The 21,271-nt window shown below is 36.2% G+C and overlaps 2 protein-coding genes across 3 annotated transcripts; one reads left to right on the top strand and one right to left on the bottom strand.

Moving 5' to 3' along the window:
• Positions 1–5,167: 5,167 nt before the first annotated feature.
• LOC110580890 (C-type lectin domain family 4 member E-like) lies at positions 5,168–10,972 on the top strand. Its single transcript, XM_021690574.2, has 6 exons — positions 5,168–5,449; positions 6,268–6,360; positions 6,993–7,082; positions 7,791–7,942; positions 8,591–8,706; positions 9,900–10,972. Exons 1-6 carry the CDS (start codon positions 5,413–5,415, stop codon positions 10,069–10,071), a joined length of 660 nt encoding a protein of 219 aa, XP_021546249.1. The 5' UTR covers positions 5,168–5,412; the 3' UTR covers positions 10,072–10,972.
• Positions 10,973–13,707: 2,735 nt separating this feature from the next.
• LOC110580895 (C-type lectin domain family 4 member D-like) lies at positions 13,708–20,989 on the bottom strand. 2 transcript variants are annotated; one of them, XM_021690581.1, is made up of 6 exons: positions 20,762–20,989; positions 19,192–19,281; positions 16,660–16,764; positions 15,773–15,924; positions 14,641–14,750; positions 13,708–14,344 (listed from the first exon to the last, which is right to left on the bottom strand). In XM_021690581.1, the coding sequence occupies exons 1-6, from the start codon at positions 20,787–20,789 to the stop codon at positions 14,200–14,202; spliced, it is 630 nt and encodes a 209-aa protein (XP_021546256.1). In that variant the 5' UTR covers positions 20,790–20,989; the 3' UTR covers positions 13,708–14,199. The 2 variants fall into 2 exon arrangements, with proteins under 2 accessions (XP_021546256.1, XP_021546257.1); XM_021690582.1 differs by having other exon boundaries at positions 15,773–15,920; positions 19,192–19,278.
• Positions 20,990–21,271: the final 282 nt, after the last annotated feature.

Genomic DNA, 21,271 nt, shown 5'->3' with positions numbered 1-21,271 from the left:
CATTCACAATGAATCCAAATGCACGCAAAGGTTGTAGTAAAAATTATTTAACTAATATTAAATAGTTATTAAAAAGGTCTTTTTAAAAAAAAATTTTTATGGGCTCAAATTGTGCCTTGATTTCTTATATCTTAACGCATGGAGAAATGTCCTTCAACCTCTCCATCTTGGCTCAATTTACTCATCATTAAAATGAGATTAATAACAAGACCTCATTATTGATTGTTGTGATCATTGAATGAGATTTGTGTAAACAGCTTAACCCAGTGAGTGACCTATAGTAAGTAACAAATGATTAATACTGTTAGATGGTAGCTGTGGAGGTATTTCTTACACCACTGTTCCTTTTTCCTACTTGAATTACTATGATAATACCCTCACAGACAGGTACCTTCTATCCCATCCACGTTGCTGATGCTCAATTAAATATTTGGGAAGATGTTATGTAAGGGTACAAACATGCAGCTAATAGAGAAATAACCCCTGAAGACTTAATGCCAAGCATGAAGATTATAGTCAACCATATTACATTATAAAATAAACTTCCAAGTTGCAAAGAGACCAGATCTTACTTCTATGCAAAAGAAATAATAATTATATGATGTGATAGAGGTGTTAGCTAATGCTACAGTGGTAATCATACTGTAATATGTAACTGTATCAAACCAAAGTGTTGTATGCCTTCAATTTATACAATGTTATATGTAAATTATAGCTCAATAAAAAGTTATGAATTGTTTAATTCACACATGAAATTACAAATATGTAGAGAATGTATGTTTTCCTTTGCTCCACTTTGTAAATTCAGAGAAAAGGCAGTCAAAATTCCATGATTGCTCTTTAAATCCAGGGTTTGTGGCCTTTTGATGGCAGACCTTGTAAAGGCAACTTTATTTTCTCAACTGCCTTTGCGAGAAAACGTACTTGCTAGTAAGGAGGCAGGCAAGAAATAGGAAAAAACAGCACCAACCGCTGATATGAGGATCTGAGTCTTACACCTTGTTCTGCCACTCAATATTACATGATCTCCAGCAAATAATCTCTCCTATTTGGGACACAGTGTCTTGTTTGTGATGAATGTATTAAATTAGATCACTAATACTCTGGTTTCTCTTCAGATCGCATAAATCTTTCGCCTTTTATTAAATTAGATCACTGCGTTGAGCTCTAACGTTCTTCTCCATTCCCTTTCTCTTTGCAAATATCATAGAGCTCACAGAGCAAATCTTCTCAAACATTAAAGGCCACTGTTGATTAGAAACTGAGGGAAAAAATGATGATTGAATTCGTGATAGGAAATAACACTTTCCTTTATTGAGATACATGAGAAGCACAAGGGCAGCATTATCAACATATCAAAGGTAGTTCTATGGGAAGGTTCTATTGCCAGAGGAAAGAGATTTGATTTTCAGCTGCCAAAATGCAGTGGGAGCTGCGCGAAGCCTAAAGCAGGATTTTTAGAACCAAAGGCAGTAACATCAAATTGGGACGAGCCTGGGTAAAAAGCAGATGAATAACTTGTTCTTGTCCAACAAACAGATTTCATTAGGACTTCAATGAAAGCTGCTTGCTTCCTTCTTGTGCTTTACATGTTATTCCTGGGACTTAGCTCATCTCTGACTGAGTCCTCAATAGACCTGTAGCTCCCTCTTCCCAATCTGCTCCAAACAGATCTGAACTGGAAGGGAGAGGAGGCTATAGCCAAACCTGAGGGCTTAAGACCTGCAAGTCAAGTAATTCCCTAAGGAATGTGCATTCTGATCTAATCATCATCACAGCCACCATTTCAAATGGTTATATCCTTACCATCTCTGTTGTAAAGCTCTCTATTTGTAAATTATAAAAATAAAATAAATAAATAAATAGGAAAATTGGTAATAACTACAAATATTTAAAAAGAGTGCAGGGGCACCTGGGTGCCTTAGTTAGTAAGTGTCTGACTCTTGGTTATGGCTCAGGTCATGATCTCAGGGTCCTGGGATGGAGCCCCGTGTTGGGCTCTGTGCTCAGCAGGGAGTCTCTCCCTCTCCCTGCCCCTCCTGCTCGTGCTATCTCTTTCTCTCTGTCTCTAAAATAAATATATAAATCTCAAAAAAAAAAGTGTACAGTGTCTGGATAGCTTTAATAAAATTATTCACCAAAATTTAAATAATATGCTTCACATACATTTATAAAATTTGAGATAATAATACAAATGTAACAGAAATTAATTATAGCATAATTTTAGTCTTTGCAGAATACTTCTGTTAGATGTAATAATCTTTAAAAAATGAGATAAATCATTTGTTTTGTTATTTAACTTCCATTTAGGCTACAAGGCTTTTAAGTTAAATTCTACATGGGAATTTTTTGCATCTTACACAGATGAATTAACAGCAGAATATAAATTTTGCCACCTTGAAACTTCATAAGGGAGAAAAATTCCAAAATCTTACTTAACAAAATTCATAGAAAATCATATTTGATACAGAAAGAAATTCTTATTGTTGATTAGGAGTAGGAATAAGAAGGGATTCGAGAAGAGTAAGATATTCAAAAATATCTTGTTCTCTATTCTCCTACAGTGAAGAGGAAATTTGTATCATATAAAAAAATAGCAGTGTACCGATCACAAGAGTCAGGTACCAGCTGCTCTGTCGAGTAATTAATGCTCCCAAATGTAATGGCGTTGTGTTATACTTCTCTAATAAGGCTTTAATATTTAATTGCAATGAAAATTGCCTTCAGGGGCGCCTGGGTGGCTCAGTTGTTACGCGTCTGCCTTCCGCTCAGGTCATGATCCCAGGGTCCTGGGATCCAGCCCCGCATCGGGGTCCCTGCTCAGCGGGAAGCCTTCTTCTCCCTCTTCCACTCCCCCTGCTTGTGTTCCCTCCCTCGCTGTGTCTCTCTCTGTCAAATAAATAAATAAAAATCTTTAAAAATATATTAAAAATATAAAAAAAGAAAAAGAAAATTGCCTTCAGACAAAATTTTATATTTATGGTTATAGCCCAGAATGTTATTCTATGATGAAAGCTCAAGCCAAATAATGATTTTTAACATTTGGCATGTATCATTGAGCCAAATAGCGTGCCCCTGTAAATATGTATAAAGGCAGCCATTACCTCATGTGTTAGAGGAAGGAAAAACTAGAAATTATTTGTGCCCGTTTATAAATTGCAGAAAAGTTTAAACAATAGAGTTAAGAAGATAGATACCCGAATGCATCGATGAATATAAAAGTAGTTGTTTTTTGTTTTTGTTTTTGTTTTTTAAAGATTTTTATTTATTTATTTGAGAGAGAGAGAGAATGAGAGACAGAGAGCATGAGAGGGAGGAGGGTCAGAGGGAGAAGCAGACTCCCTGCCAAGCAGGGAGCCCGATGCGGGACTCGATCCTGGGACTCCAGGATCATGACCTGAGCCGAAGGCAGTCGCTTAACCAACTGAGCCACCCAGGCGCCCATAAAAGTAGTTTTTAACACATAAAAGTATTGCAGGTATGATCTTATTTGACTAAAAATGAATAAGCAATATCTTACATATCTTACATATCTTATATAAGCTTGGAAAATGTCTCAGGGTGTATACAAGAAATCATTAAGCATGGTTGACTTTAAATCTTTTTTTTATTATTATCTATCTGAGTGAGAGAGAGCGAGCACAAGCAGGGGGAATGGCAGGCTCCCCACTGAGCAAGGAGCCTGATGTGGGACTTGTCCTGGGATCATGACCTGAGCTGAAGACAGACACTTAACTGAGCCACCCAAGTGCCCCAAGCATGGTTGACTTTAGAAGAGTGCACTTAGGACAGATCTTTTATTTGCCACATTCTTCTCATATTGTTAACCATAAAAATATTACTTTTATAATTTGGTGATAAAATTATAATTACTTACAAAAGTGATAAAACAAAGAATAAAAACATATACATATTTTGACTGATATTAAGATATTAATTTGTTGGTTACTAATATTAGTTAATTGCATGTTCATAAAATTATTAATATATAATCATTTATTGATATTAGTTATTACTGATTGATCATAGCAAATTATTGACTGTAGTCATTATGAGTCATCATTTAATAATTCACTTAACTCATCCACTAGATCATCTCTTTTTACTGGTCAAAAACTAATGCTGATAAGATCCATGTTAGAGATGCAAATATTTTATGATATATACATGTAGAATTTTAAAATTTTCTTTAATAAATCTATATAACTATAAAATAGAGGATGCAGAGGAAATTGAGCAATACATTGAAACAATAAAAAGTCCCATTGAAAACAAGGATATTTTCTAAGATATGAAGTCTGTGAGTCATTGGTGTGGGGATTACCAGGTCATATATATATATATATATATATATATACATATATATATATAACTAATGCCTCCTGACACTTGTGAATTTTAATCAGTAGAGACCAGTTTGATCTTGTTCTTAAGTATTTTTAAGGAAGGGAGTGGAACACTACTACATCTAACTAACCTTCCAGAGGAACATGATATTTTCATGTCTAACTGAAATTGCTTCTTCTGACATTCAAATTTACTTCTCCTAAAATAGGCCCTAATATAAAACAAAAATCCCTAAATAATTTAGAAGAATAGAATGAAACTACTTGCTGAGTCTCGAAGGCTCCAGAAGCTGTTTTGACATGAGGAATGGAGCTGAATTTCAAAGTAGTCATACCACGTGAAGCGGTTCAACTGGGGCAGACCTGTGAGATTGCCTAGTGTTGAACACTTTGATAGAAGAGATACAAACCCACAATGCAACATGCACAACACGAGAGAAATCCAGAAGATTCAAGAGAAGCAAGCAAAGGAGGAAGAAAAAAACATAAAATAGGAAAAGGAATTCACATGGCTAAGTTGTAATGCATATACTATATGCCCAGCTCTGTGCCAAGTGTGAAGATTTGGAATCTGTCCCCCTACCAGTTAACAAATGTGTGGTGGCAAGGACTGAAAGTGAAATTAGAAGTGCAGAGGAGGGCCCCACAAATGTCAAGGGCAGACTGAAGGATGAGTGAGGCCTGGAAGAAAGCAGAGAAATTTTATCCACCAAAATTTTTCCACCAGTATTTTTCAGCCCCTGATGTGTCTGCACGCTCAGCCCATTTCTGCTGATATTTAACCACTTCACCATTTCCCCCATTTAGTTGTTTCGGGAAGTGAGGAGACAGACTTGTCAACTTGTCACCCAGTAAAATCCCTTGTCCTCCTTATGCAAGAAAGGAAACCCTGACTGAAACACAAAGCCACAAGACACATTAATATTATGATGTCTTAGGGTTGCACTTCCTAAAAAACAGGAAAAGATTCGTTTTCCTTGAATCTTACCAACAAAATACTCCTGGACTCAGAAACTGACAAGAGGAGAGAGAGAGGGAAAGAGGGAGAAAGAGAGAGAGGGAGAGAATGAATTCATCCCAACCATCTACATCACAAGGCACAGGTAACATTTACAACTCTCCCTTTCTTTCATAGATCTTTCTTTTGGGAAGACATGATAAATATTTTGAGGGACAGGACAATAGAAAAGTCTCCACTAGAACAAAAGAAGGGAGACAGAGACAGTACACAAGAGAGGAAGCTGAGGCAGTGGTTAGGGACCATATGTTGTACTGAGGATCACTGGGCTGGATTCCAGGGAGGTGAATCAGACTGCTCTGCCCACCCTTTCCCTGTGTCGTGTTGGGCAAATCACCTCACTTCTCTGGAACCCACTTTCCTGTCTGTAAAATGTGTATCAGGAGGGAGGGGGAGAAGAGCTACTAGAGCATGGCCAACGTTTTATCTGAATTGATTTACAGAGGGTTTGGGAAATGAAACATCGAAAAGAGGAGAGCAGGAGAGAGACAAGAAAAATAGAGGGGGCAAGAGGGAGAAAGGGGAAGACAAAGATAGGAAAAGAAGGGGAAAAACCTGGGAGACTTAGGAAGGAAATATTGCCCATCTGTCTCAGTTCATGAATCTTAAGATTAGCAATGGCTTATTCTAGTGGTTCTGAAAGATGGTTTCCAGACCAACAGCTTCAGCAGCTTCTGGGAACTTGCTGGCTCAGTACTGGGTCTAATGAATTGTTAACTCTAGAGGTGAGGCGCCATTATCTGTGTTTGAACACACCATCCAAATGATTCTGTTGCGTGCTGAAGTTTGAAAATTACTCTATATAGAATAGTGCAAGTGGGAAGGAAATAAGTGGTTGAATAAGAATTTCTTTTGTATCTTGCTAGGGGAAGATTGACCATGTTTGCGTATTTCTTTCTACAGAGAAAAGATGCTTGTCTTCCCAAGTGCTCTTATGGACTGTTGCTGGGGTCTCCATGCTACTGCTCAGCGCCTGTTTTATCACCAGATGTGTTGGTGAGTTCGAAAGGTCAAGTTTAATCTCCCTGGTGAATATTAGGAGTAAAATCTTTCTTGTTGCCTGTGGGTTGTCTTCCCCCCAAAAGGGTATTTCTGTTCCACTTTCTTCCCTATTTATCTCCAGGTTATTGCTCAACTAGAACCCCAACTAGTACAGAACAGTTACCAAATTTCAGCGACCTCTGACACATTTCTAATGATAGACACTTTTCATCTCCTTGGTGGCCTTGAGCCCTCCCCTTTATACTCCTATCATTAGGGTAAACTTCTCCATGGGATCCTAGCCAGAGGCATGAAAAATCACTTTTTGGAAGAAAGGTAGGGAGGGTTGGCATAAGAGAAAGTGAAAACGCATTTGTTTTCTCTGAGCCTTTGGACCTGAAATAAAGTACATTCATCTTCATAAATCAGGAAAACCATGAAATGTGAATTCCCTCTTCTTTCTTTGAATAAGTAAATCTTGGTGCCTCTCTGTGTAGAAGGACAAATAGAAAAAAAAGAAAGAAAGAAAGAAAAGAAAAGAAAAAGAAACCATGATGATTATTGGTACTTTTGTTATAAATACAAAAATGATAAGATTTATTTTTTATCAAGAGTAATGAATATTAACTCTGCCCCTTTCTTTACAGTGACATATCGTGTCTTTCAACTCTGTGATGAGAATAAGTTCCAGCTACATGAGGCGTTCATGGACTTCTCCTGCTCCAATGATGGATCGGGTATAATAGTCCTCAAATTTGAACATTAACATTTATATATCAACACTTTTTTTTAAAGATTTTATTCATTTATTTCAGAGAGAGAGAGACAGAGAGTGCAAGCATGAATGTCAGGGAGGAGCAGAGGGAGAAGCAGACTCCCCGCTGAGCAGGAAGCCCGATGCGGGGCTCCATCCCAGGACCCTGGGATCATGACCTGAGCCAGAGGCAGATGCTTAAACAACTGAGCCACCCAGAAGCCCTTATATCAACACTTTTTTTTTTTGGCTTCTAGATTGATTTGGGGACAAGTAAAGTAGTTGGATGATGTTCTGTTTTTCAAAAACGAAATGTAAAATCTTGCCTGTACTATATGAGAATGCTGAGGAATTGGTAAGAAGACAGTTTTAGAACTTTGAAAATGCAATTAGCATCGAGACAGGAAATCTTGGGGACATTATAGAAAACTTTTAGAATAAATTTGAGATATGTCTTAACAGAAAATCTAGAAGTGGAAGGTATTATCTCCAGGAATGCATTTTCTTTTCATTCTTCACTTGCTTCCAAATGAGGTGAAGGAGAAAAAAATATATAGAATAGGGAATTTGGAAATATCTCAGAAATATACTCCCTACGCTCTTCTATATATAGTCTTGTTCCAAGTCTTAGCAAAATGCTACATGATGCTCCTCTGGGCTAGGACACTCATGGAAACTTCTCTCCTCCTAGGTTCAGTCAAAAATTGCTGTCCATCGGACTGGGTACATTTTCAATCTAGCTGCTACTTCTTTTCTACTAACACCATGTCCTGGGCATCAAGTTTAAAAAACTGCTCCAACATGGGAGCCCATCTGGTTGTTATCAACACGCAGGAGGAGCAGGTAGTTGGAGTGCAGCCTCCTCTGGTGTCAATGTGACCTTCTTCACAGGATCTATCCCTTTCTCCAAACGTGTATACAGTGTTTGGGCCACAGTTACTATTTGTTAAATGAATGTATTGAAATGCATGCTGTTCCTACTATTTCTGTAAGTCGATACTTACTCTATTTTCATCACTAGAAGAGCCTTAAAAAAAGGGAATTTCCATGTTCAGTTTCTTTATTAGGAAGACGGGGCAGGGGGAAGGGCTGGGAGTTCATTTTAGAATGGCTATTAGATTGTTGAGCATATCACATGATTATGTCAGATATGTCAAAGATGCGTCCACTATCTTTAAGCTGTGATGAATAATGTTTCATGCTGGATATATACAGTAGATTTTGCTACAAATAACAGTAGATAAACTTTGAATGAGTTATTGAGAACCTCCTTGTCTGTTAAAGATTTGATTCTACAGTAGGTATATTTTTACCACAATAAAAAAAAAAATGAGGAGATAATCCTCCATGATCTTACACTTTCAGAGCCACTTATCTATTATCTGTAGTAAATGTCCTACTTTATCTTTTAATAACAATTACCTTCAACATTTGTTCAAAATTGGAATAATTGATCTCCTTTTTTTTTTTTTTATCGTGTTGCTTCCATAGGAATTCCTTTACTTTGCGAAACCTAAGAGGAGAGAGTTCTATATTGGACTGACAGACCAGGTGAATGAGGGTCAGTGGCAATGGGTAGATGGAACACCTTTGTCAGAAACTCTGAGGTAATTTCCTTCTTGCAGGAGAATTTTAACACTGTCTCAAATCCCAGAGTTAGACCATTGTTGCATGGAGTTCTCAGAACCTCCTTCTGTTCCATGAGATATCTTCAGGTCAAACTTTGGTGATAACGACATGCACGAAGATAGACGAAGGAAGCATGAGGATCTAGTGCTCCCACTTCCTGAGACTATTTGATTAAAGGGGAAATAACAGATGAAAAGAAGGAGAGGGTTAGAATTAAAGACTAATTCATTGGAAATGCTGCAGAGACAGAGTGAAATTCAGAGTCTTATGCCCCAAACTAGTAAATGAGACAAAAATAGTGATTTGAAAAGCAGATTTATGGAGTGTCTCTTTTCTCCTTAATAATGACCTTACATCATTAGAGCACAGCACTTCGGAGTTTTCAAAGTTTTTATCTCATTCATTATTTCATTTTACCTAAATTACACCTTTCTGAGACACATTGATATTATTAATCTTCACTTAGCATTTGAGGAAACTAAAGGTCAGGAAGGTTAATGTCAGTTCTAAGAGTACAGGCCAGATGCACTGAGACTTTAGAAAGTTGCTTCACTACAGCACTGTAACACCACTGAGGTATGTACCTAAGTGAATACAAACTCAGTGTGGAATATAAGGAACCAAACTTAAGATGAGATATGAGTGCAAAGGAAATAGACCCACCGAATATCAATAGCTACTCCTTATGCGTGGACAACCATGAGGGAGCATGACAGAATAGAATGTCAGGAATATCCAGTTCAGCTTCACTCCTCATAAACTCTATGACTTAGACAAATGGTTTAGCTTTTCTGGGATTCCTTTTCCTTATCAATAAAATGGAGATTATAGGGGCGCCTGGGTGGCTCAGTCAGTTAAGTGTCTGCCTTCAGCTCGAGTTGTGATCTCAGGGTCCTGGGATCAGGCTCCAAGTGGGGCTCCCTGCTCAGCAGGGAGTCTGCTTCTCCCTCTCCCTCTGCCTCTCCCCCTGCTTGTGCGCTTCCTCTCTCTCTGCCAAATCAATAAAATCTTTAAAAAAATAAATAAAATAATAAAATAAAATGGAGATTATAATGCCTAACTAACAAAACTGTTGTGAAGTTATACAACACAAATATCATTTGCCTAGCATAGTAGATGACTTGACTTCTTCTAGCTGGGATTTTAAATCTCCTACATTATTCTCTTTCAGCTTCTGGGATGTCGGGGAGCCCAATAATATAGTGACAGTGGAGGACTGTGCCACCATCCGAGACTCTTCAAATCCCAGGAAAAATTGGAATGATGTGCCTTGTTTCTTCAATATGTTTCGGATTTGTGAAATGCCAGAAATAAATGTCTCAAGCAACAAAAAAATTCTCTAAGAGCAGAAAGCACAACTTAAATGCATAAATATGGAGACACAAGAGCATGAACACAACTCCAACCTGAGAGAACTGTGTGCCGCATTTAATGAGGACTCCATAGGGACTTCGGGAGGACTTTGTTGCTTTCGCTACCAATAAAAATAAGTCGTTTCAAATGTTATAATTTGTGATACTGATTGATGTGCTTGTTTCTCCATATTGGTCTCAGGACTTCTCAAAACTTACCAAGCAATTCTCGAACTAATGCCAGGAAAAGACAAGTATGCTCCTTTGGGCACATTTGCTTCTTTTGTGAATACTGATGTGAAAATAGAGGGACATAGAGCAAGTACAGAGCCCAGCAAGAAGAGGATTTTCAAAGTGACTTTGAACAATCCCCTGAATTCAGGCTTTGGTCAATTCTTTTTCTTTCTGCCTCCTGAAAAGCCTGCCTTGTCTTCTTGATTGCTTACCACCCATTTTTACCCCTGCCTGAGCAGGTATCCTCACTATGTTTTCCTGTACAAGAGTAAGAAACGCCCTCAAGTCATGAAACTTATTCCTGCTCCAAAGACATGTGGACTTCCTGGGTAAAGGCCTTGACTGCATCTCGCTAGGAAAAGGCCATGCTAAGCTTCAGCTCCAAACAGACTATTATTCAGTCCGTTCATCCCAAGAACTCCCTTTCCTCTTTATTCTCTTCCACTGAATAGCTGAATCTCACCTGAGTTTGTGGCTATTGTTCAGCTAGGGTCCAACAGTCAAATTGTTCTAGGAGAACATTCAGCTTGACAATTTCCTATCTCAAGCCTATCCACTATTTGCCTGATATTTTTTTCAGTACTGATAAGGTTATTCAAGAATATTTAAATAACATAGCACCTTTAATAACCATGTTTCTTGCACACAGCACCATAAAGAGACCCTCAAAATTCATATATTGGAATGAATGTGTAATCATGAAATGGGAAAACTCAACTGAATAAGTGAATATAATGTATTATCTTTCCCTACAAATGTTTATTCCTCTTAGGTATAAGGGATCACATGTGGTTTTGAAACCAATATGCCTTTAAACCAAAAGTCATTCAACCAAAAAGTAATCCAGTACATATATCTTCTACTTTCTAATTCTCTTTTTTCAAATTATAAACATCAGTGAAAGACATATGGAAATGCTTTTGTTCACCATTGTTTCTCTGTTGTTGGCTATAATTTGATATTTTAAATTTTATTTTAATATTGAAAGATATATGAAATTAGTATACATTATCACCATGTATTTATAATTTGTAATGCAACTAACTTTATCTTCAAAGTTTGGCAAGAAAAGAAACAATCACTCAGGGTTTAGTGGTTAAAGATCAACAGAACCCAAGTTATTTATCTGGAAAATTCTGAGGGGTAGATCATCTGGTTGAAACTATTTTAAAATATATTTTACAATAGGACCTACAAAAATACTTAGGCATCAGAAAAGCCAGAAAGTTCCAAAAAATAAAAGAGTATAATCATCTGTAGTCCCAAGACTGTTTTCCCAAAGTAAACCACTGTTAAGATGTAAATATTACCATTTGGGCCCCTAAATATTTTAAAGAAAAACCATTCTAATACATTTGGTGAAAATGATACATGCTCATTATCAAAATTTTTATTTGTATGTTATTATGAATATGTAAATATTATTCACAGCTGAATCTTGTACTGTATCATGATTATATATTATATACATTCTTAAACACATTTTGCTTTTTGTATAGCTAATATTGGCAGCATTTTTTATTTATCTAGTTTTCTATGTACTGATTAATAATGCATCCCTTAACTATGCAGAATTGTACATCACATCTCAATGCATTCAAATACATCTTATCAGTCCCATATTTTCAAGAAGAAAAGAAATCCTCTTGGAACTGTCTTCCTTTTCTGATCTGAACTGGGATTGTTCTCACGGTTTCCTTCACAGCCATTATTTTGTTGATTTTTATTATATAAAGGAAATATTTTGTCACTTAAAGGTTATTTCAGATTATGATATACCGATACAATGAAACACTATTTAGTTATTTGGAACAAGGTATAAAACATTTCCCAAACTATATTTTTAAGTAAAAAATGTAAGATGAATACCCCAAAGAACAAATAATCCAATTAAAAAATGGGCAGAAGACATGAACAGACATTACTCCAGAGAAGACATCCAGATGGCCAATAGACCCATGAAAAGATGCTCAACATCACTCATCATCAGGGAAACACAAATCAAAACTACAGGGAGATATCACCTCACACCTGCCAGAAAGGCTAAAATCAAAAACACAAAAAACAACAAGTGTTGGCAAGGATGTGAAGAAGGAATCCTCTTGCACTGTTGGTGGGAATGCAAACTGGTGCAGCCACTGTGGAAAACAATATGGAGGTTCCTCAAAAGTTAAAAATAGAACTACCATACGATCCAGTAATCACACTACTGGGTATTTACCCAAAGAATACAAAAACACTAATTCAAAGGGATACATGCACCCAGATGTTTATTGCAGCATTACCTACAATAGCTTAACTATGGAAGCAGCCCAAGTGTCCATCAATTGATGAATAGATAAAGAATATGTGCTATATATACAACAGAATATTATTCAGCCATAAAAAAGGATGAAATCTTGCCATTTGCCCAAGTGGATGCAGCTAGAGTGTATTATGCTAAATGAAGTAAGTCACTCAGAGAAAGACAAATACCACATGATTTCACATATGTGGAATACAAGAAACAAAACAAATGAGCAAAGGAAAAAAAGAGAAAGAGAGACAAACCAAGAAACAGACTTTTAATTATAGAGAACAAACTGATGGTTACCAGAGGAGAGGTGGTAGGGAAAGGGGGAAAGAAGGGATGGGGATAAAAGAGTACACTTATGATGAAAAACAGACAAAACCCCTGAGAGTCATGGGGGGAAAAATTGCAAGATGTTTAAGACAATGTAGATAATGCTTCCATTAGTGTAAAAAAAGGTAGGTTATATATGTATATACATTTATATAAAACATATTTAAACATATACAGAAATACATATAAGAAACTTGACAATCATATTTTTTCTGAAGAGGCATTCAAGGGACTGGAGTTCAGGGTGGAAGATTTAACTTATACTTTCATTTATATTTTTCCTGTTTGCCTTTTTAACACATATATATCTTACTTTTTCAAAGACAAAACCAGTATTTAAATTTTTTAAGTGTTTCAAACTTCTAGGACTACCACAATGTCCTAATAAATTTTGCAGTTATTTTTATGAAATTACTATCAGCTGTCTTAAAGAAATTATGAAGAATAGGAGAAGTGCCATGAGAGTTGGGAACAGATTGAAAGGGGCTGAGGGGAGAAACAGGGAGACCAGTCAGAGGCTACTGCAATAATCCAGGTAAGAAAGGTGGTCTGTGGTGGTCACCATAGAGGTAATAAAAAATAATCAGACTGCAAGAAATAGATTAGGGAGCGCCTGGGTGGCTCAGTCGGTTGAGCATCTGACTCTTGATTTCAGCTCAGGTCATGATCTCAGGGTTGTGAGATTGAGCCCCATGTTGGGCCCCACGTCAGGCTCCAGGCTTGGTGGGGAATCTGCTTGAGATTCTCTCTCTCCCTCTGACCCTCCTCCCTCTCTCTCTTTCTCCCTCTCTCAAATAAATAAATAAATCTTAAAAAAAGAAAAAAACACAAACATTTAGAGGATTTGTCATAACTGGGGCTAAAAGAATGGCATACCACTACCAGTTGGAATACCCTGCGTTTGAATCTTAAGAGCTAAAAATCTGAGCAGAGGAAAACAATGACTAAGAGATTGCATCATTTGAGCCATTGTGTTCGGTATGTAATCGATGCATACCAACTGAAAAAGAAGTACTCTGATATACTGTCAAGAAAGGAAAGTTAATGAAAATGGATTCTCACAGAAAAGATGATTCCTGCCACCATACCACACAAAAACACATTATCTTGAATGAATAGAACAAAAATAAATAAGGCCATCATAACTGAAAATGTTCTATTTTCTCAGCAGGTTTTCTCTGTCCCAATGGTGTGGGTACATTCTTCCCTAGTCTAATTAGTTCTTCTTTTCTGTCCCCATACAAGGACTCCTTTGGAGGTTTCTAGTTGAATGCTGTTCCAGGTAATTTACAAATCCTTTTTGTCTCAAAGTTACAAGGAAAATCATTCCAGGCCCATTTGCCTTGAACATTAACAAGGACAACACAATTTTCTTCCTGATTGTTCAGTTCACCCTCATGCCATAATCTGAAATGAAAGAAAAAATATATATATATAAATATATATTTATATTTGTGTGTGTGTGCGTGTGTGTGTGTGTGTGTAGGTTGGGGGACATGCAGAGAAAATGCCTCTGGTGAAAAATTTAGAGCTGCATTGTCTAATAGAAGTATCATAGTATATTAGTATAGAGATTACTCAACACATAATGTTCTATTCTGAGTAAGCATTTCTATATCAGTATATTCCAGCCCAAATGAATTCTGCTTGCTATCTTCTCACCTTTGCCTATAAAGCTCTTTCACCCCAGTCAACATACTCACAAATTATGTGGGTTAAATGGTGTTTTGTCCACCAACGACCACCGGCCTTCATGGTTCTTAAGTCCCAGGAAATAGGAAAATCGTTGATCCAAAAATTGAATAATAAAATTCTGCATAAAAATGTAAATTTTTATAAGTATATTTGCATTTATCATTTAATAGCTATTATATTAGGAAAAGAGAGAAAAGGTCAGATAGATTATTAGCTAAGCACAAAAGCATTGTCATCAGACAGATCTGCTTTCAAATCCTGCCTCTGCCAAGATTTCTCATCTCCAAAAGGACAACTCTACTACCTCACAGAGTTACTGTGAAGAGTAAGGAGATCATACTTGCAAATCACTTAGCACAATGTTTAATAGGATCAGATTTTTAAAAACTTTTGTTTTTAAAATTGCATTCTTTAATTGCATGTGTATTAAATTAGGTTCCATTTTATTCAAAGAGTTGGTGAACCTATAGATTGCAAAGCCATGGGAACAGAATCCTCTGGGAAACCCCTCTAACTAAGAAAAGAGTTGAATATGAGTTATGGTACATATATAGAAGTATATTACATGAGGAAATACATTTGTTTTTAAAGAACCGAATTAAGCTTAAGAATTTTTTTTACTTAGAATTACAACTGTACAACTGAATTATTTTTCCTATGCTTTCTCCTGAGAAGTTATTTCAGTCCTGCTTAACCATTCATTTATTCACTTAATCACCAAACATTTATCAAGACCTATCCAGTGTGCCTAGCACTATGCAGGACTTTGGAGATGCAAAGATTAGGAGAGCACAGCTGCAGCCCTCTATAAAGCAGAGTCATCGGCAAAGACAGGGCAGTGAACAGATGACCTCACTACAGTGATGTAAGTGCCATGATCACACAGTGCGGAAAGTATCATGGGAGTATCTCCAAATTAGAACAGGGAGGGTGGAGTAGGGAAGGTAGTCAGGGTAGTTTTCTGGAGGAAATAACATGTGAATCAAATCTGGAAAGACCAGAAGTTGGCCAGATGAAGAAAAATGAGGGAGGAAGATAAAACAGATGAAGCAAAGGCACAGAGGCAGAGCAGAGCAATTCCTCTTTCTCTGCAAAGAGATTCAAACCAGCAGAGAGATGGATGGGAGCCTCCCAACATACCAACTCAGCTTCTGTGCTGATGGTGGCCAGATGAGCCCCCATGCTCGTGCAGTTCCTTTTGCTCTCAGCCCATGTCTTGTTGTCATTAAGAGGAAAATAGCAGTTGGACTGGAAGGCTCTCCAGTCAAAAGGACAGCAATTCCAGGTGCTCCCTCATGAGAAAATTGAAATGAAAGTCAGTTACAAAGGCGCATTTCATCTGTAACAGATTGCATAGCTATTCTGCTAACTATCCAGTTAACATTTTTTGGAAATAATACCAGGATTACCAAAATCATTCTGTTCCCCTTTTTAAAAAATCCTGAAAATTACATTTCTAAATATTTCTGAGCAAAAGTATCTGAATCACATAGTGACTATACGAAAATTACAAGATATTCTCTCAGAAGACAACATCATTTTTCAATGTCCTTACATGTATTTACTTCCATATTTGAAGTGCTTCTAGGACAAAGCCTTTTGCAGGAAATTTTATCTAAAGGGGGTAGAGAACCTACTAGAACTCTCAAGCATTTCCCCATCCTCCCAAAGGATGGGGGATTTTACAAATTCTAGCTTAATAAAAGAGACAAAGTCACTTCAGCAAAGCTGTATATTCTAGGAGGAAACAGTCCTTAAGATATGGCTGAATTAAAAGAAAATGGAATTAAATTAATGTTATGTTTTGGATGCCAAAAATGGATCCTAAATGTGTTGTTATATTCTCCAGTTATTCAACTGATTACAGTCATGAGAAATCTATTTCTTTTATTGATGTTCACTCTTACACCAGATACTCTTGTTGTTTTAATCTCTCCTGGTTTACTACTGATTACTTTAAATCAGATTATGAACCTAAATGGAAATGGAAGTAAGAAAGAAATTCTCCTATGCCCTTTTCTATCTACCTGTCAATTTTGATTTCTCTCTGGTGCATGTCAGCTTCGTGTGGTACTCTGGTAACTTGAACACTCTTGTGTCTCTCCTGCAGCGTAGAAAGTTGTGATGAGTCACTGTCAAAAGGGAAAAGAGTTAGTTTTCTTTTCCTATATGATCACTTAATTAGGGAAATAGGAGCTGATCATTCTGGTCCTTCTCTTCCCCTAAGAGTTAAGGTAAGTAACTCCTATTCTTACTACCCAGTTCCTTTGTTCCAGCTCCAGGTGAATAGGTTGAAAAGAGTTGTCAAAAATTAACGTTTTTATTATCATATTATCCATTTTGTGCTTTATGGGAGTAGTTCTGCAAACCTTTATGTATATATGCTTTTAAGCATATTTTTCTATCAGAATCTGTGTAAGAGTGGAGATTTTTAGTAAACATCGTGATAGTTCTGCCAAGTTTTATGAGCCATATACATTTATTTATCTTTTAAATATTTTTACTTTGAGGGGCACCTGGGTGGCTCAGTTGGTTGTCTAACTCTTGATTTTGGCTCAGGTCATGGTCTCAGTGTTGTGAGATCAAACCCCACGTTGGGCTCTGCGCTGGGCATTGAGCCTGCTTAAGATATTCTCTCTCTCTCCCCCACTGCCCCTCGCCTACCCCGTTTGCACTCTCTCTCCCCCTTTCTCTCTCTCAAATAAATAAATAAATAAATAAATAAATAAATAAATATTTTTACTTTGAAACATAACCAAGTGCAAAAAAGTGAAAAACACAAATGCACAGTTAATCAAATTATTGTAAAGTGAACACTCCAGGTAACAACAATCTGGCTTAAGAAACACAACATTGCCAACACCCCAGGTGGCCTTCACATCCCAAATACAACCCACTTCCTCTCTCTTAAAGGTAACTATGCCATGGATTTTGAAGTAATCACTTTGTGCTTTGCTTCACAATTTTACCACTTGATAACATATCCCTATACCATACAGATCAGATTTGCCTGCTTTGAACTTTTATATAAATAGAATGATAAAATATGCATTATTTTGGTTCTGTCTTTTGCTTAGTGTTATTTCTGAAATTTATTTATACTGTTACATACAACTATAATCTATTCATTTTTATTGCTATAAAGTGATCTATTGTCTTAATGCACTAAAATGTATTTATATATTTTTCTTCTGGTCGACATTTGCATTGCTTCCAGTGTTTGACTATTATGAACTATACCATTCTGAGCATTTTTGATCATGCATCCTAGAGCACATAAGCATGCATTCTGTAGGCTATATGCCTGGAGTGGAATTGCTGGTAATGGAATATACATAGTGCCAACTATGATAGTGGCAAAGTTTTCCAAAGTGGTTGTACTGCTCTATGCTCCCACTAGCAGCAATTCTTTGGAGGTCCAGTTGCTCCACATCATCATCAATATCTAATAGTGCCAGACTTTTTAATTATTGCCATCCTGGTATGTTTGCAATGGTATCTCATTGGGAGTTGAATTTTCATTTCCCTGAAAACTAATGAGCTTGACATTTTTTGTGTGTTCATTAAACATTTCAATTTTTCTTTCCTATAGTGCCTATTCAAAATTTTCCTATTTTCCTGCTGTATTGTCAGGATTTTTTTCCTACTGATTTGAAAGAATTGTTTATATATACCATACATTAATTTTTTTATCAATTATATGCATTACAAACACCTATGGCTGTTTTCTTTCTTTGTATTTTTGTTGTACACTAATTCTTGCTTTAATATAGTATAATTGGTCAATATTTTCTTCATTGGCTAGCACATTTTTTGACTTAAGAAATCATTCCCTGCCTTGAGGATATGAATATATTCTCCATTTATTTTCTAAAAAGCATTATTGATTTGCTTTTCACATTTGGCCAATAATCCACATCAGGTTGGTTTTGTCTATGATATACAGGAGACTGATTTCATTTTTTGAATAAGGATAATCAGTGGTGCTCTAGCACATTAATTGAACAAAGTTGTCCTTTCCCTGTGACTGCAGTACCCCCTTCTGTTTTATATAAAGAGTTCATACACGCAGGATCTGTAACTAAGCCCTCTACTCCTTTCCTCTGGTCTATTTGTCTGTACTTGCACCTAAACTGTATTACTGTAATTATAATAACTTTATACAAGGTCTTGCTATTAGAAAGAACAAATCTTTCAACTGTTCTTCTTTTCAAAGCCAGACTATGGTCCATCTGAAAGTTGCGTTTTTGCTGGTTATTCTTTACTGATAAGATACAGCCCTTTGTAATCTCAGTCAAAAATGGGGAATGATTTACTACAGCCACCAACCTTCATATGTATAGAAAAGGGTTTAACTTCCATGTGTCATTCCCTGACACAAGACAGCACCATCAAAGAATAGAAGGTTAAAAATGTAGCTCTGGATTTTAAATTCAAGACCCTGAAAAGCAATATGGATTGAAATGTTGGGGGTGGGGAGGATCAAAATAACAAAAGCTTAGAGGAACTTTATGAATGTCTGGGGAAATTCGTGAGTTCCATTTCAGCTAATAACTTACCCAAACAGTCTGCAATAAAACAAGCACTGAGAAGTGAGATGAAAAAAACAGCAATGGCCCACGGGATCAGCTGGTAATGCTGGCCTCCTACTAGGACAAAAGGAAAGACAAATACATTGTCTTCTCTGCCAGAACAACTAGGGAAGATATTCTACTGAGAAGCAAGCTAAATACGAGATCATCCACAATATTTTAGATCTAGAGGAGAGCTTAAAGATTTCCTCCTGAACAAATCAGTTTTAGAGCTTACAGATAAAAACATACATACATACATACATTAAAATGTAAACTTTTTTTTGAAGGGAAAGGCTTTTTATAAGATCGAAAACCCAAAAATCATAAAAAATTGATAATTTGGGTCCATAAATATTAAAACATCCATATAACACAAATAATGTTAAAACACAAGGGACATATGAAAGAAAATTTTGTCACAATATTAATGTCTAGACTGTACAGAGAATTTCAAAAATCAATTTGAAAACTGAGCAGAACTTTGACCAGGTAATTTGCTGAAAATTTAGTTTGCTGAAATTATAAATGACCATTAAATGATCAAAGAAATGTAAACTAAAATATTACGGTATAATTTTTCACATATGAGCTTTTTAAAAGAAAATAGAAAATATGTAGTATCAGCAAGACTGAGAAGAAATAAACTCTTTTGGTGAGGAAACACATGCATATGCTAAACTATAAATTAGAAAGCCTTTAGACAAACCAAGTTAGTAGCACTTATCAATTTTTAAATGCATCACATTTGCCACAACAATTTCAATTCTAGAGTTTTATCATATAGAAATAATTGAACTTATTTATATGGAAGAATATTCATCGCAGTACTTTTGGAAATAGGAAAAAAAAAAACCCACCAGAGATCAATACTTGCATGTGTATTATTAATAGTACAGATTCGAAATGATGGTGAATCTCTATGATGGAATTCTTCACGGCGATTCAAATAATCCTATATATCAGTATGTATTGACAGAAAAAGTCTCCAAGACATATTGTTATATAAAAAGTTGTGTTTCAGGACCAGTGTACATTATGGTCCCATTGAAGTTTGCCATGGTAGAGCGATGAGGTGAAGCAAAACATTAATTTTAAAATTATATTTTACTGCATTTGTTCTATTTCTCAAAAATATTGCTTAATATTCTTGTGATACAAATACATTGTGACCCTTAAGTACAGCATAAAATGGGATAAAGTCAGAGCCTCAGGTAAACTGTGAGCCTTAGTCAGTGTGTTTTGTCTATCTTCCTTCTTCCTCTTGCCTTTAAAAGAAGCTTCCCAAATTACTCTCTTTCTTTCCATCTTATTTTTCTTTTGTATAATTTATCTCTTCTCTTGGCCCAATTTATGTTTCACAAAGAAGTTTCTCTTACCCAACATACTTGAATCTATCTATGACCTTCCTCTTCACCAAAGTCATTGTCATTTCCTTTAACTCCTCATCATCATCATCTTCAATTTTCACAACTGCAACTATCATTAATTCATATTTTTAAATCTTAGTCATAATTACATTTACCTCTTTAAAACTGAGAGGAGAGAATGTACTCACATTTATTTTGAGGTTCTTCTTGCCCCATTGTGGGTTAACTCTCTTGCTGTCCAGTGGTTGGCAGAATGAGAAGCCTCTTCTATTTTTGCCCCAAGTGTGTATTTCCGTGGGTAAGGAGTATACCTTCAGAAATACTTGAGATTGAACATTAATCTTACTTATTCTGGTAAGATCAGAAAGTTCCCCATATAAAAGACAAGTCAAAAGAAGAAGTCTTTTCAAAGACAAGTCTCCTTTGATTCACTCTGGGAGACAGAGCAAAGACAAAAGGAAATTGGGAAAGCAACACCCAAAACAACCAGTAGAAATTTCCATTAAGTACGTTGCAATCACTAGATTAGTGTGTCATGTGAAATTTCTCAATTTGTTTTTATTCATTGAAACAAAAAGTTTAGCAATGCCCTAAAAGAATAATCATTAGGCTTAATAAAAATTTAACAAACATTCCTTCATCTTTCTTTCTTCCTTCTCCTTCTTTTTTTTTTTTTCTTTTGGATGTTATATTTTCAA

Source organism: Neomonachus schauinslandi, chromosome 5 (assembly GCF_002201575.2).
Source record: "Neomonachus schauinslandi chromosome 5, ASM220157v2, whole genome shotgun sequence".
Taxonomy (NCBI): domain Eukaryota; kingdom Metazoa; phylum Chordata; class Mammalia; order Carnivora; family Phocidae; genus Neomonachus; species Neomonachus schauinslandi.
Note: the sequence above shows the minus strand (reverse complement) of the source record. Positions and strands in the feature narration are given on the sequence as shown.

Excerpts from the sequence above, each read along its gene's own strand:
- LOC110580890 (XM_021690574.2), top strand. The coding sequence starts at position 5,413 with ATGAATTCATCCCAACCATCTACATCACAAGGCACAG. Across the intron at positions 7,083-7,790 it reads CTGCTCCAATGATGGATCGG|GTTCAGTCAAAAATTGCTGT; the intron begins GTATAATAGTCC and ends CTCTCCTCCTAG. Across the intron at positions 7,943-8,590 it reads TCAACACGCAGGAGGAGCAG|GAATTCCTTTACTTTGCGAA; the intron begins GTAGTTGGAGTG and ends TTGCTTCCATAG.
- LOC110580895 (XM_021690581.1), bottom strand. The coding sequence starts at position 20,789 with ATGGGGCAAGAAGAACCTCAAAATAAAT. Across the intron at positions 15,925-16,659 it reads AGAGAAATCAAAATTGACAG|GGAGCACCTGGAATTGCTGT; the intron begins GTAGATAGAAAA and ends TTTTCTCATGAG. Across the intron at positions 14,345-14,640 it reads CCATTTAACCCACATAATTT|ATTATGGCATGAGGGTGAAC; the intron begins GTGAGTATGTTG and ends CTTTCATTTCAG.